The 13,906-nt window shown below is 44.0% G+C and overlaps 1 protein-coding gene across 2 annotated transcripts in view; it reads right to left on the minus strand.

The window, feature by feature from the left end:
• Positions 1 to 13,906, minus strand: part of USP10 (ubiquitin specific peptidase 10) — a 75,147-nt gene that overhangs the window by 21,406 nt on the left and 39,835 nt on the right. For both annotated transcript variants that reach the window (XM_036104872.2, XM_036104871.2), the window contains 2 exons: positions 11,916 to 11,976; positions 6,509 to 7,549 (listed from right to left, as the gene is read on the minus strand). In XM_036104872.2, coding sequence (XP_035960765.1) covers positions 6,509 to 7,549; positions 11,916 to 11,976 — 1,102 coding nt within the window. The remainder of the gene's footprint in view (positions 1 to 6,508; positions 7,550 to 11,915; positions 11,977 to 13,906) is intronic.

Below are 13,906 nucleotides of genomic sequence, written 5' to 3' on the forward strand. Positions count from 1 at the left end.
ACTCTCTCAGTGCTCTCGCTCTAAAATAAATCTTTTAAAAAAGAGCCTCTGGTGTAATAGTCGTAAGTTTGTAGATTAATATCTTTAAAGACTCAGAACATGCAGAGAAGAAACACTGAACAATCTAGATTTTCCTTAATCATAATGCTGCTATTCTAGAAAAACCTTCTCTACACGGGCAAGTCTTACATAAGCTACAACAGAGTACCACTGTCGGGAGTGTCTTCCAGCTAGCCTAAACACCACTCTCAAAGTAGGACGGACGGACCAGAACGGAAGCAGCCTTCCCTGAAGGCACCTAGAGCTGGACGCGGCCTTCCTCCCCGGCAGCAGGCACCATGCACTCCACCTTGTACCAGAGGTGCGCAGCTCCTTCCAGACAACTCCCTCACACTGCTCATGCTCTGCTGAGTCCTCCCTGGCCAGGTAACAGAACTTCCAGGCCTTCTTTGTCCCAGCCTCATCCTGCCGTCCCAAGGTTCCAGCAGATCTCCTACTGGCCCCTGGACCCCAAAGCCCTCTGCAAAGATTACTGCTCTTTCTGCTACTAAGAGCAGACATCTGTGCCTGCCCTATCTTATTCTTTAGACGACACTCATGACAAGGCCGATTATTACTCACTGACCGAGATAGTGGGTGGCCTACACAAAGTACTTATTAAGAGTGCGGGGGGTGCATTAAACATCTGGAGACTAAAGTTGTTGGTTATGGTAAATGACTCCATTCGAGCTTATTAGAAATGACCCAGTGGACTTTGAAAGTCATTCTATCACATTGTTCACAAAGCCTCCAGGTACCCCATGAAGGAGACAAGAGCCCAGGAAGACAAACCAGACAACCAGAGTTCAAAGCCTGGCTCTGCCACTTCATTTTGCAACCTGGAACGGAAGACCTCTCTCCTCCCTTACAACAGAGCCAGCAAACCACACCATGCCCGGCTGCAGTGAAGACATGAAATAATGTAATAGGTGTGTAGAACACCTAGCAGGACGGCCAGCTCATCACTGGCACTGATAATCCTTATTAGAAAATGAAGAACTGGGGCACGAGGGTGGCTCAGTTGGTTAAGCATCCAGCTCTTGATTTTCAGCTCAGGTCATGATCTCAGGGTCCTGGGATCGAGCCCCATATTGAACCCCACGTCAGGCTCCGCACTCAGGGTGGAGTCAGCTTGAGGATTTCTCCCCTGCTCCCTCTGCCCCTCCCCGCCACTCACTCTCACGGGCTCCCCCCCCCAACAATAAATCAATCAGGGGCGCCTGGGTGGCTCAGTCGTTAAGCATCTGCCTTCGGCTCAGGTCATGATCTCAGGTTCCTGGGATCAAGCCCCGCATCGGGCTCCCTGCTCAGCAGAAAGCCTGCTTCTCCCTCTCCCACTCCCCCTGCTTGTGGAGTTCCCTCTCTCGCTGTGTCTCTGTCTGTCAAATAAATAAAATCTTTAAAAATCAATCAATCAATCAATCTAGGGGAAAAAACCGATGTAGATGGGAAGAGAAAGAGAAAGAAAACTTATGGGAAACTTTAAGTGAACCAACCGTTTTCAGTACTCTAATAAGTTAAATTACTTAAAATTAAGTGTTGAACATTTTGTGAATATATATAGTTCTATTTCAAAAGACATAAAAGCTTGTAAAAAACACCTTGTCTAGGATTTTCTCTTAAGAAACAAATACCGAAACAATGTCAAGTTTTGGTTTTGTAACATAGCGTATATTGGGCCTTTCCCCCTCAAGAATTTCAGTAACCATAAACTGAGCCAGACACCAACGTTTGACAAAGTATGTCAGTGTACTCCCTCCTCTTCTCCCGCCTAGTGAAACACACACGCGCGCACGCGCATGTACTGATAATCCTTATTCTTGTCCACAGTCACCTGTCATTATTACCGAATCCTACTGCTGTAATTCAAGTCAATTACTCTGGACTTGCAGACAAGCCAGTAGGATAACTGCTTTTAATGTTTTGGTGTAACTCTTGGCTCCAGTTCCATTTACTATTGTATTCCTATCCTGAAGTCCAACAAGCACTGTAATTACTGAGGTCAAAAGCATCAAGGCCAGGCAGGGCGCTGCCAAAGGACAGAAGGCAGGGCACTTCCTGAGCTTGAGGCTCGAAGACTGACGGGTGCTGCGAAGTAATCACTGCTGGTTCTCTATCTCACCTTCTTCTGGGACAAAAAATCAGAGGTTGACTGTAATAACAAACTTCTCCAGAGGCCTTTCCAATTCATTACTGTCCATGTAACTTCCTACTTAGATCCACTGAGACGGCAACCTCAGGGAGGACGGCCTCCTGAACCCACCCTCTCACAGGGCTGGTGGGGCTGCCCAAAACAGTATAACCAGAGTGGCACAGAAGGCCAGAACGACTCCATAGCACATGAAAGGTACAAAACTGAAACTGGTGTCTTCACTTCTGTAACAGTTTAAACATTAGATGGCTGGATTAAAATTCAACTTTCTTATGAAATCTGCCGACGGACAGAAGACCTTGAGTGGTTAAACAGCCTTTCTTATAGTTCAAGACATACACAGTAGCTCACGTATGTTGCCACAAATCATTCCCATGAAATGATTTACAAACTCAGTGGCAACACTTGCACTGTGAACTTTTAAGTCAATATAAGGCAGGATTATTTTTACACGTACTTTACGCATCAAATTTTGTTTTCCTAAAATTGGATGTAGAGGTCACATTACCATTTAAGTTCTATGAAAATACAAGGTAAGAACTCTCCTTGATTCTTAAGGCCAAGTAAGTGGCCTGTAGTCAACATCCTGATGCTGCTGACCTGCTTTTCTGTCCCCTTCCTCAACTACCCAGAACACCCTGCAAGTGTTTCTGTTTTCCTCGTTACATCACTTGGGAAGAACACGTGCTAGCTAGCTTGGTTACCTAATCAGGTGGAGGACAGCAAAGTAACCAATAAGTACCGCTGTCTATTGGCTATAAATCAACGTATGCTTTATAAGTGGAGGGGCCTCAATTCAGTTCTAGAAGACAGAGACATCATAAATACCAGCAAGAATATATACACACTGAATCAGATAGGGACTGAACTCTCCACCCACAGGCATGGATTCCTACAAACAGGTCCTATACCTTTTCAGCTTAGGGTATGCTACATTATCACTACTTTTGCTATTTTGGACAATTTGAAAAGGAAATGAAAAATATTTAAGAATACATTTACCAAAGAAGACGTTAAGTATAAATATAAGCCACCAAAGATGATCAATCACAAGGTATGTATTTGTTTACATTTAAAATAAATATGGACACAGGAATTCATTTTTCTGAGCAGATCCAACTTGTAATGATTTTGTTGCTCTCTAGGAACAAATCTTAAGATATAAAACCGTGCAAAATCATATATTAAATAGGTTTTGACTAAAACTCGTAATAAATGGTATGACTAGGTGTTTCAATTTCCTCACAGAAAAGATTTTTTTAGAGCTGTCAAAGACCTCAGTTTACTTCATTCTCTTTCCACTGAAATTGTAACTCGTTTTATGTGGGCCTTCAACCTAGTCCTTCTCCTTGCCCACCATTATTTCCACTCCTTTAAAACAAAATACATGGATGCAAGATTTTAAAAGCAAAACATAAAATACAAAATAGCTCTATTTGTGATTGGAAAGCATTTGATACAATTTAGGTTTGGGATATGACAAATGTTTCTTAGTAAAAACCCAGGAAAAGGTAAACGTTCATCACAAAGACATGTGTGCTTCATCGCAAGGTCACATGCGTTGCCCCGGCTCTGGGCGCCGGCAATCCCTGTGCTACTTGCGTTCGTCACACTTACTCTCGAACATGGACAAATCTAATATTTTGCAACCACTTTCAAATACAAACTACTAAGATTTTCAAGTTTCTTGTTCTCACCTCCTGGTTCAGTTGTTCCTACTGAAAAGTGGAAAATGCTCCCTCTCAGAATGCCAATAACCACTCGCTGAAACAAGGACCCCTCTGCAAGCCCATGCAGGCTTGTGTCGGTTCCCACTTCCTGCGGGGCTGGGGAAGGCACTCAGCACCTCAGGACAAGTGCTCTTCCCTTCCAACTCCTTAAATCAGAGTTTACACTTAAGAAGAAACAGCCAATGGAGCAAAACGGTGACAGTCTAAACCAAGAAAGTAAAAGCAGAACCCGCTAAAGTAATGGATAAACAGTTACAAGTAATCACGAGCTGGCTGTATTTCCGTTCAAAATGCCTTATATGGTGTTCTTATTCTTTGTTTACAGTTGGTGTGTCCTATTTTGTATTTCACTGGTAGTTATACAAAAATTAGTTGGCATTTATGAAGCACAGACTTAATGATAGGGCAGAGAACGCAGAAATGTGGACATCCAAAATAAATGAATGTGGGCTTAAAAAAAAAAATCAACTGTGGATATTGATATTATTCTAAGAATTCAAAAAAAAGTAAACTTGATGTCTGAAATGCTCCCTCCCTCTTTTCCCCATAGTTAATAAATATAATAACAACCATAAAAATTACTCTCTTAATAGAACCAGTTAGATGCTTATGCTAATTCTAGGATAACCAACATCAATCAAGAGATCTTTTAATGGAACTAGCATCTCACACAGTTAAGTGCTGTTTAAAACAAGTGAGTCTACACTTAAAAGCATGCTCATTCAAGGGAAGTTTGTGGTAGTGGATCTTATAACAAACTGAATATAGTTCATCATTTTTATAAAGTAAACCTCTACGTAGGAGAATATGACAAAGGGGAAAACTTCCAAGCAGCACCATTTTACCTAAGCTGTGTGTAATCCCAAGAGTCATTTAGTGTCGGCGCCGCTGCTGCGTGGTTTTATAGGAAGCAGCACTCAAAACCGTCAGCAGCTACGTTCCAGATTTCTAAGGCTCCGTAAAAAGGCTCAAAAGAATGAAGTATTTTAAAAAGAACTACAGTTTTGCTCAGATAAGTAAAACATCTTCTTAACTGGACTAATCACAGGATTAAGGAAATAAACCTGCTGGGGAGGCCCTGCCTCAACTCACAAATACTTGGACTGTGCCCAGCAATGCTCTCCCCCGCCCCCATACAAGTAGCTAAGAGCCTCCACAGCAGGTTACCTGCAAGTTAACAGCAGATGTGAGCAGGTGAGATTTTAACAAACGTACAACACAGCAAACTATGTATCAAACTACATTTAAAGTCATAGGATTAAAATGTTTCGAAACATTTAAAATGAAGTTTTTCTTATTTTAAATAAAGATTGAGAAAATTTCCTAGAAATGGGAGGTTTTTAGGAACAGAAGTATAACGCTTTCATAACTTTGAACTTAGAAAGCACATTTTTAAAAACATCCCACTAATGCATTTCTCATATAGAGTTTAAAAATAAAACTTTTAACATACCGATCTATACGAAGGTTTACACTGTCTTATCCTGACTGTGACAGCTTTCTCTTGCAATGAATACATTCCAGAAGTTATAATAAAGAAACCACCTAACTTTAAAATATATAAATATAAAGCCCAAAATGACTGGCCTACCAATTATCTTCTCATTTCAAGAGAACTCGAGACACCAAGATTATTCAAAAGGATGTGTTGATGGAACTGTGACCATTCATAAAAGGGTGTGTATTGTGCAGCTTGCTACTGGAACTGATCCTCATCCTGGGAACAGATGCTGTCAGGTGCTCCAAATGTTAAATCAGTACGTTTCACATAAAGCCTAAATGAGACAGCTTATTTTAAGTCAGCTAATGAGGCGAGAATCTGAGGAGCTTGCTGCTGAACTTCCTGGTATGGGGAAACCTGAAGAAATACTCTGGTTTCCGAGACATGCATACAGGTACACAGTCCCTGCGTTTCTGACTTCCTAGTTTAACTCAGAAACAACTGCAGATTATGCAGCTGTTTTTACTGAAATCTGCCCTCCTCCTGAGCCTGAGCACTCGAAACAAAGCATAAACTTTGGCTTAAATTGTTGCAGTTTTTCTTTTCCTGTCAACAGCTAACCTTGGTGTTCTACAACTGAGTAAAATCCATTTACTCAATCCAAAACAGGCAATAATAAGAAAAAAACCCAAATGCCTTCTTACATCCTCAGAAATACAGAACAGAAACAGCGCCAAGTGAGTCCAACTCAAGGATTACAAAGCAAAGGTGAACAACAGCTGTGACACGGATAGGACAAGGGCATTCAGCCCCTCGCTGGAGCAGAATTACTGGATCAAAAAGCAAGCACGTGGAAATGCACTCTGTCAACAGAGAAGAACTGGTAATAGACATGGAGTGTTCACTTAACATAAAGGTATGAGCCCCCCAACCCACCCGCATTGTGCGGAAGTATCATTTTACTTCTAGACAGAAAGCATTTAAGGCATAGACGGTCTTGAGAAATCCCTATGAGCACACAGGTCACCTACCACTGCTCTGGGTAACAATCCAGCACACAGTTTTATCAGCCCAGACAGCCTCAAACTTACTCAACAGGAGCAGAGATCTGCTCCCACCTGCACTTTCAACTCTTCTGAACTATACCTGCAATCTTTATGGCTACAGGATCCTCTGAAACTGGAACAAGCCCTTCTTTGACTTCAATCTGCTTTTCAGAGACCAGGGGAGATGTGGCAGGAGGGGAATACTTAGTTTCCACAGAAGCCACGGGCAAGGAGGAAGAGGGCTTAGAATCATGAAAAAGACTGGCCCATGACTTAGGCTGGCTAGCAGGAGCGGTGCCCGCCGCAGAGGCCGGGGCGTCGGCAGCAAGGGAAGCGCTCTCGGCTTTAGCTGGGTCCGAGTCCGTGCTTTCCACAGTGTGCAACTCGACTCCATTGGCAGCTGAGCCCTCACCAGAGGATTCAAGTATTTGTCCATTAGCAACTCCAAGGTTTTCAGTAGTATGAGTTCCCATGTAAGGCTGAGCCACCGCTGTCCTCAACAGGCTGTCCCTGCCAGTCTCTGCAGGGAGGCAGGACTGTTCCAGGTCAGCCCCGTGGCAGCCCTCGGGCTGCCCTGCAGTCCTCGCATCGCCGTCGAGGACTCCGGGGAAACGCCCACCAGGCACAGCGTCACTGACGAAGTCCATGGAATCCTGAAGGCTGTTAAAAGTCCTGCGTGTCCCCGACAGGGGCACATCGCCCACTAACTCTGCATCCTCTGAGCCTACGCTGTTTGGGACTGCTGGATTGGCATGGCCATTGACCAGGGCTTCTGTGGGAATACCACCCTCACCACCATCCTTCAAGTAACTGTAATATCCTGGGGGACGTTTTTTCTTCTTTTTACGCTCCCTTTGTCCAAGACCACCCGCGACACCATCACTTTCTAAAACTTCCACCTCTGCGCTCGAACTGCCATCCAGGGCAAGAGCAGAGCCTGGGTACTGGCAGTCAACAGAGCTGTAGGTCACTTCTTTATCTAGGTCATCAGGGGTCTTTTTGGAAGTTGTGCAACTGAGAATAAATTCAGGGGCCTGAGGATTCAATGTGCTTGAAATACTGTAGTTCGGAGTTCTCGGCAAAGTGTCATTGGGTTCAATTACTTCATTAACGCCAAATTCAATTCTCTGATATTCTTGTCCTGTTTAGAAAGAAAATGATCAGTAAATATGGCATTAGTTAAGAACACAGCTACACAAACTATAAGAGTCTCAATAATTATTTTCTTTTTGAAGCTAAAACCTTAAAGTCTTCTAATTAACACAGCTATGCCATTTCATTTCTGTGACAAATAATTTGCCAAAAATAAGTAATGACTATAAAACCGTATTTAATGTTAGAGCTATGAAAACCAGAAACCGGTATTCATTTTCCACTCTCAGGGTAGCTTAGGGAGACTTTCAGAAGGTAGAAATTTAAATTAAATTATAATAAAAAGCAAATAATATTTTGCCTAAAAACACCCCTCAATGAAATCTGACTTTATTGGCTTACTTTCTGAGACTAGGGTATAGGTATTTTGGACAACTTAAAAAGAAAATCATGACGACTAACTTAGGGATTTAAAGTCACTGCTATATTTATGGCTTCCCTAATTAGTGTAATTTAGTAATTCAGAAAGTATGCACTATGCCAAGAGTTCATCCTCTCTATAAAAGTGCTCTTCAGAGGCATGCTCTCAAATTCTCCATCTCCCGACCTCCTCCACTGACAACCTTATCTGCAGTCTGCAGACAGCCTTGCATGAATGCACGTAAATGTGCCCTAAATGAACTCATAGTGGATCAACTCCAAGGCTGGTGACAATACTTCTAAAAATACCAAAGGACAATTAGGACTGCAAACTTTTAAAAATTTCTTTGGAACCCTCCGATACTTCCTGTCAACTGGCTGGCAGGAGTATAGACCATCTATACATTCTACCCATCCCAAAATGTACATTTTTTTCATAGCTCACATTTCTGAAATTAGGTTAAGTTGTAGAATCAGCTGCATCTTTCAACAGACGTCAAGCATCAGTGTCATCTTATATCTGATGAAACAGTTATAAACTCTGAAGTTAAGGAAAGGACACATGCCTTTTCATTTATCCGTAATGCATAATTGAAGATCTCTCCGAATCTAGCACAAGAGGCCAACTTCTTCTCAAGGCAAGTATTTAAAAAAAAAAAAAAAAAAAAGCGTACTACCACAAGGACTGTGCTCTACTACAAGTAACTTAATATTTTTCACCTTGGAAGTTTTTCAACAAGCAGCCCCTAAGAGAGGCCCGTTATATGCAAGTTAGTTGGGGACAGGGACGCCACCAGTCTCCTAACTCTTCATCTGCTTTGTGATCACACCTGGGAGGCGGGGGGTACACCTTCCCAACAACAAAAAGTTCCTGAAAAAGAAATACTAATGATGGCTATACCTCACAGCACATTTTCGTATAAAGTCACCAATATAAGCATTTGAATCCTTTGGCCTCTGAGCACTGGTCTTTTTTTCCTTATTTTGAAAACAATCACCAAAGAGAAATTAATTTCTCTATTATCACACCTAAGAGTAAACTGTCCACTTTGACTTGAGGCATCGCCTACTCCGTGACACCTCGAGGCTGCAATGCTACTACACGGACTGACACGGATGCACGTGAGGAAATGAACGCTCCACGGGGGGAGGCTCCCCTTCGGAGACTGTAGTGCGCAATGTGAAATCAAAACGGACGTGCGCTGTGGCCTGCAGCCTGTGCAAGAGTTTAATTATTTCCAACAGACACAGTGCCTTCCACATTTCAATCCTTACTCTTATCATATCACAGAATATTCTAGAACGTGATAGGACATTACGGAACCATTTCAATATACTAAGTTTATTACCAAAACATTCACCCCGTAGCGGGTCTGACTGTACCACTGAAGGGCAGAGAGTCCTACCCAGAACAATTCCTCTTCTTATCCACAACACGTCTCACGGACACACGTGCACCCTGCACTGCACAGAGGAGGAGTCAGCACGGAGCCCAGTCTGTGGGCTGAAGGAGTGGTGAAGCCTGCAAACCCAGGCTTGAAACAACACAGTCGATGCATCGAGTGAATGGGGCCTCCGTGCTCAGGCCACGCAGACAGTGGGTTGTTGGGAGAAGGAAAACTAGCTCAAATAAAACAATGCCATCCCAACACAGCACTCTGCCAAGCGTGCTCCTGCAGCGCCCAGGGTGCTGGACAGGCCCCACAGTCTGCAATGCTCGGGGGCCCCCAGAGACTGTCATGCCCTCCATATCTGAGAACTGCTGCTTAAGTGGCCTCCTCAGCTGATTTCTCCAATTAAGAGAGCACCTAGCGCACCTAGCTGTGTGCAAAGTGCTTATTATCACAGAGGGCACAAAGATTAGTATGGCAAAGTCCCTGCCTCACGGAGTGACAGTGACTAGTAGAAAAACACCTCAGACTGAAGCTGACAGTGCAGAGGAAGGGCAAGATAAGGCCTCAACAGCTTTACAGAAAGAATGCTTCCAGATACAGAAAAGAACGACCAATTTCAGTCAGAAGCTACAGAGAAGTCAGTGGAACTGGCAGGACTGCCGGCGGGGGGGAATAGAGGCTATTTCCAGCTCTAGGATCAGACTAAAAAAAAGCAGAGGTACAGAAGGCACGCCATGATGAGGAGCCCCTGCAAAGAGCTTGCTGTAGCTGCCTATGGTGGGAGGTAGAACAAACCATCCTAAATCATTCATCCAGAAACACACTGAAGGTCTACAACATTCCAGATACTATAGTGCACAGCTGCTGAGCACACAGAAATGGATGATTATGATCCCTGCCACCCACAGCCGAACTCTGTCCAAAGAGGGAGGCAGATTCATTACTGGACGGCAGGACAGGCACTGTAAAAGAAAGAAACGTCATAGAAGCACAAGAGAACAGAAAAGGCCCCAGAGAAATGGGCCTTTAAGCTGGCCTGTCACTACCAGTGTGAGCAGGTGGCAAGATCCCAGCTGTGTTTTGGCAGATTAAAAGATGGACTTGAGAGGAGAGACAATGGAGAGAAGGAGCCACAAAGCAGGAACTAAGCAGACAGGACAGCCTAGGAGGAGTGGTGCGGTGTGAGGAAGGGAAGGAGAGGAGCTGGAGGAGCATCCAATCTGCAGCCCGGGCCCCGGGGAGGATGGTGAGGCCATGAACCGAACAAGAAAGAAAGGAGTAACACGAAAGGGGAAAGAACAAAACATTTTAAAGCACTGAGCAGACATCCGTAGCATGCTTACTATGTGCAAAGTACTTGGGAGAGAGAAATCCGACAGACTCAGAACCCAGCTGCTCTGAAGGATGGGCAGCCAGGCAGGGCGTCTGGACCCCTCCAGCTCACTCCATTTCACTCTTGTCCTGAGCCACCATTAGAACTGCTCTTTCTTTTTCTTTTAAAGATTATTTATCTATTTGACAGAGAGAGAGAGTGCGAGCACACAAGCAGGGGGAGCGGCAGGCAAAGGGAGAGGGAGAAGTAGGCTTCCCCACTGATCAGGGAGCCCGATGTGGGACTCGATCCCAGGACCCCAGGATCATGACCTGAGCCGAAAGCAGATGCTTAACTGACCGAGCCACCCAGGTGCCCCTAGAACTGCTCTTTCCCTCAGGCTCCCAGATCACGGTTTCCCACAAACTGCTAAGAATGTTAGATACTATCAGCTCTCTAATTATACTGTACGTAAGAAGTCTGGACACGTTCTTCAAGGTTTATGTTTAAATTATAAAGAAAACCCCAATCACAGGTCTGACCATGCTAATGAAACAGGGAACCAGGCCCCTGGCTCTCAAAGCAAAGGGTTAGCATCTGCTTCTCCAAGGCCAGCAAGGGCCTTTAATGATCCAAACCGTACACTGGGCCACAGAGATCGGACCTGCGCCCCGGCAACCTGCAGTAACCAAACAACCCGCCATTACTCAACCATGCAAAATCACTGCATCTCAGTAAGCACTGTCCCCAGTAATGAGCTCTATGTCTGTGACAGAGACCAAAAGTAACAGACTGGGAAGTGAAAAGGTCCTCTGACTTCCCGAGAGCATTAAGTGACAGACTATGACATAAATGTAAACTGCAGAACAGATCTGAGCTGTCGCTGAGCCGTGCAAAGAACACATTCTCAGAGAATCACCAGCTCTGGGCCCAGGAGCCTCGACAACCAGAAGAAAGGCCACTGGAGAACTTTTACAAAAAGCACTGGCTACAAAAGACACACGGGTGCCATTGAGAATGGTCAAGAAAAAACAGGATCAAACAACTATTTCCTTAACTAAACCTTGAACATCTGACACTCCGAAGCACAGAATATACTTCATTAATCAAAATGGTTCAGAGATTAAACATGCTATAGTTTATAGCAAAAACCTCAAGCAGTAAGAGAGTGTTTATTCGACAGGTATGAACCAGCAGAAAAACATGATTTCCAAAGAGCCCCCCCCCGCCCCCGCCCGCACACATGGTCCGACAGCACGTCAGGGAGATGGAGGAGAGAAGCAGCTTACCGTCGGGTAGTTCGCCTGGAGCTTGTGTGCCGCACAGAACTGCTCCACTGTATGGAGGGAGCTGCACAGGGAAGTGGGAAACAAATTTTAATTCAACAAAATGTTAGAACCCAACCCATTCTTTTTCATTAAAACTCTTTATCCAACTTTTCTCATGACATTTTTTAAACAAAATAACATACATTGAGACAGTAAAATTAAATCACCTTCATTTAAGATAAAAATACCACAGGAATTGTTTTAAATACTGTCATTAAGATCCAAAAATGAGGCAAAAAATAAAAATAAAAAAGATTCCAATAGACATGTAAGTCAACTACAATAAAATGCCACGATAAACCCTTAGTTTCGTAGGACGTGAGAGACTGCCCACAGAGACCACAGCCACTGCTCTGGGCCACTAACAGAGGTCTTAGTGACCGCATGCATGTCACCCTCGCAGCACTGCATGTCCGCACAGCAGGGCAGGCCAGGACCAGGCCCCCGGGAAGAGTGCAGAGAGCCCACAGAGAAGTCTGGGAACCACGGCTCCCTTTTTACCACAGTGCCTTATGTAAATGAATTAATGGCTGAAATCACATTCCTTGTTTGGAAGAGAGAAAGCAAAATGGCAAGTATCTGACCTCTTTGTAAAAACCAGGAAGGTATTATGAATATCCCAAATTTTTCTTCTTCCTAGCCATCCCGTAATATTTAAGAACTGGAAATGTTTCAAACGGACACATTGGGGATGAGAAAGTTCAGGATGGAAGAGATAAGGTAAGCGGACTTAAAAGAGAGAACAAAAGAACAAAGCAATGACATCCTAACACAGCACTTCTCCAAGTGTGCCCCCCGCAACACCCGGGGTTCCCAAATGGGCCCCGCAGGGTGCAACGCTCAAGGGCCCCGGCAATTCTCAGGCCGGCCACTGCCTGAGAACTGCTGCGGAAAGGGCCTCCTCAGCTGATTGCTCCAATTAACTCTTAGCAAGTTGATTCAATGATCACAGTAAGGAAGTTCTCTCCCCCACGGAATGAATGACAAGTAAGAACCTAAGGAAACAAAGGGCAGTTCAAAACGAACTGAAGGCTTGCAGGACCTGAGAGCTGCACGTTTGTCCACTGGGGGGTGCCCAGGGATCATCACGCTGACACAAAAGAAGCCATTCTGAGTGCTGGCCAAGGGCTACACCGGGCCTTGCACCTGCAGCACAAAGATCAGTCAAACGCGCGCACACGGTGCTCCAGCATTTACCGCTGGCACAGACACATGGAGCAAAGAAGGTGCATCTGAGAACCAATCAGGTTCATGTCCCCCTGCAGTCACAAAAGAAGTTTAGCAAACTCCCAGATACAGAATACCTTTTCTTTTTCTATCAGTGACATCAGGGTGCCCCCTGGTGATGGAAATCTATACATAAACTGTGAGGCACTAAAAGTGCTTGTTTTTCTAATCATGCTGTAGTTACACAAAATGTGGTTCAGTGGTAGAGACAGGACCTGAAAACAGACACCCCACCCCAGTAGACCCCACGGCAACACTGCATTTTCTGTTCGTGTTTACAACACTTATTCAGAGTTACTAAGCTGGTAAGAAGGTAACCGTGGGAATTAGTGCTATGATGAGTTCAGGTACAAAAGGGTGTGTGTGTATCTTTTTTACTCTATAGGCACATGGCACCTTTAATTCAACAAACCTCTGTCATTTATGAGATACCCCCTAGTCTGTGGTAAATGTGTATTTATTACAGACAGCAGGATGAAATTGTAAGAATTGCTCAAAGTTCTCTCCTTAACTATATGGCTACTTAAAAGAACATTAAATTATAAAATCAAAGCAAAAAAAAAAATCTCACACATGAATTCAAGGTGAGCAATGTAAAAAACTGAAATCTAGTTATATTAGATACAAAGTCAAATCAACTTGGTCTAAAAACAGTGTTACCATCTTGTGAAGTCAGTACTCAGGCCCTTTGATTATGAAGGTAATATTTTAAACAAACACTGTAT

Source organism: Halichoerus grypus, chromosome 15 (genome assembly GCF_964656455.1).
Source record: "Halichoerus grypus chromosome 15, mHalGry1.hap1.1, whole genome shotgun sequence".
Classification (NCBI taxonomy): domain Eukaryota; kingdom Metazoa; phylum Chordata; class Mammalia; order Carnivora; family Phocidae; genus Halichoerus; species Halichoerus grypus.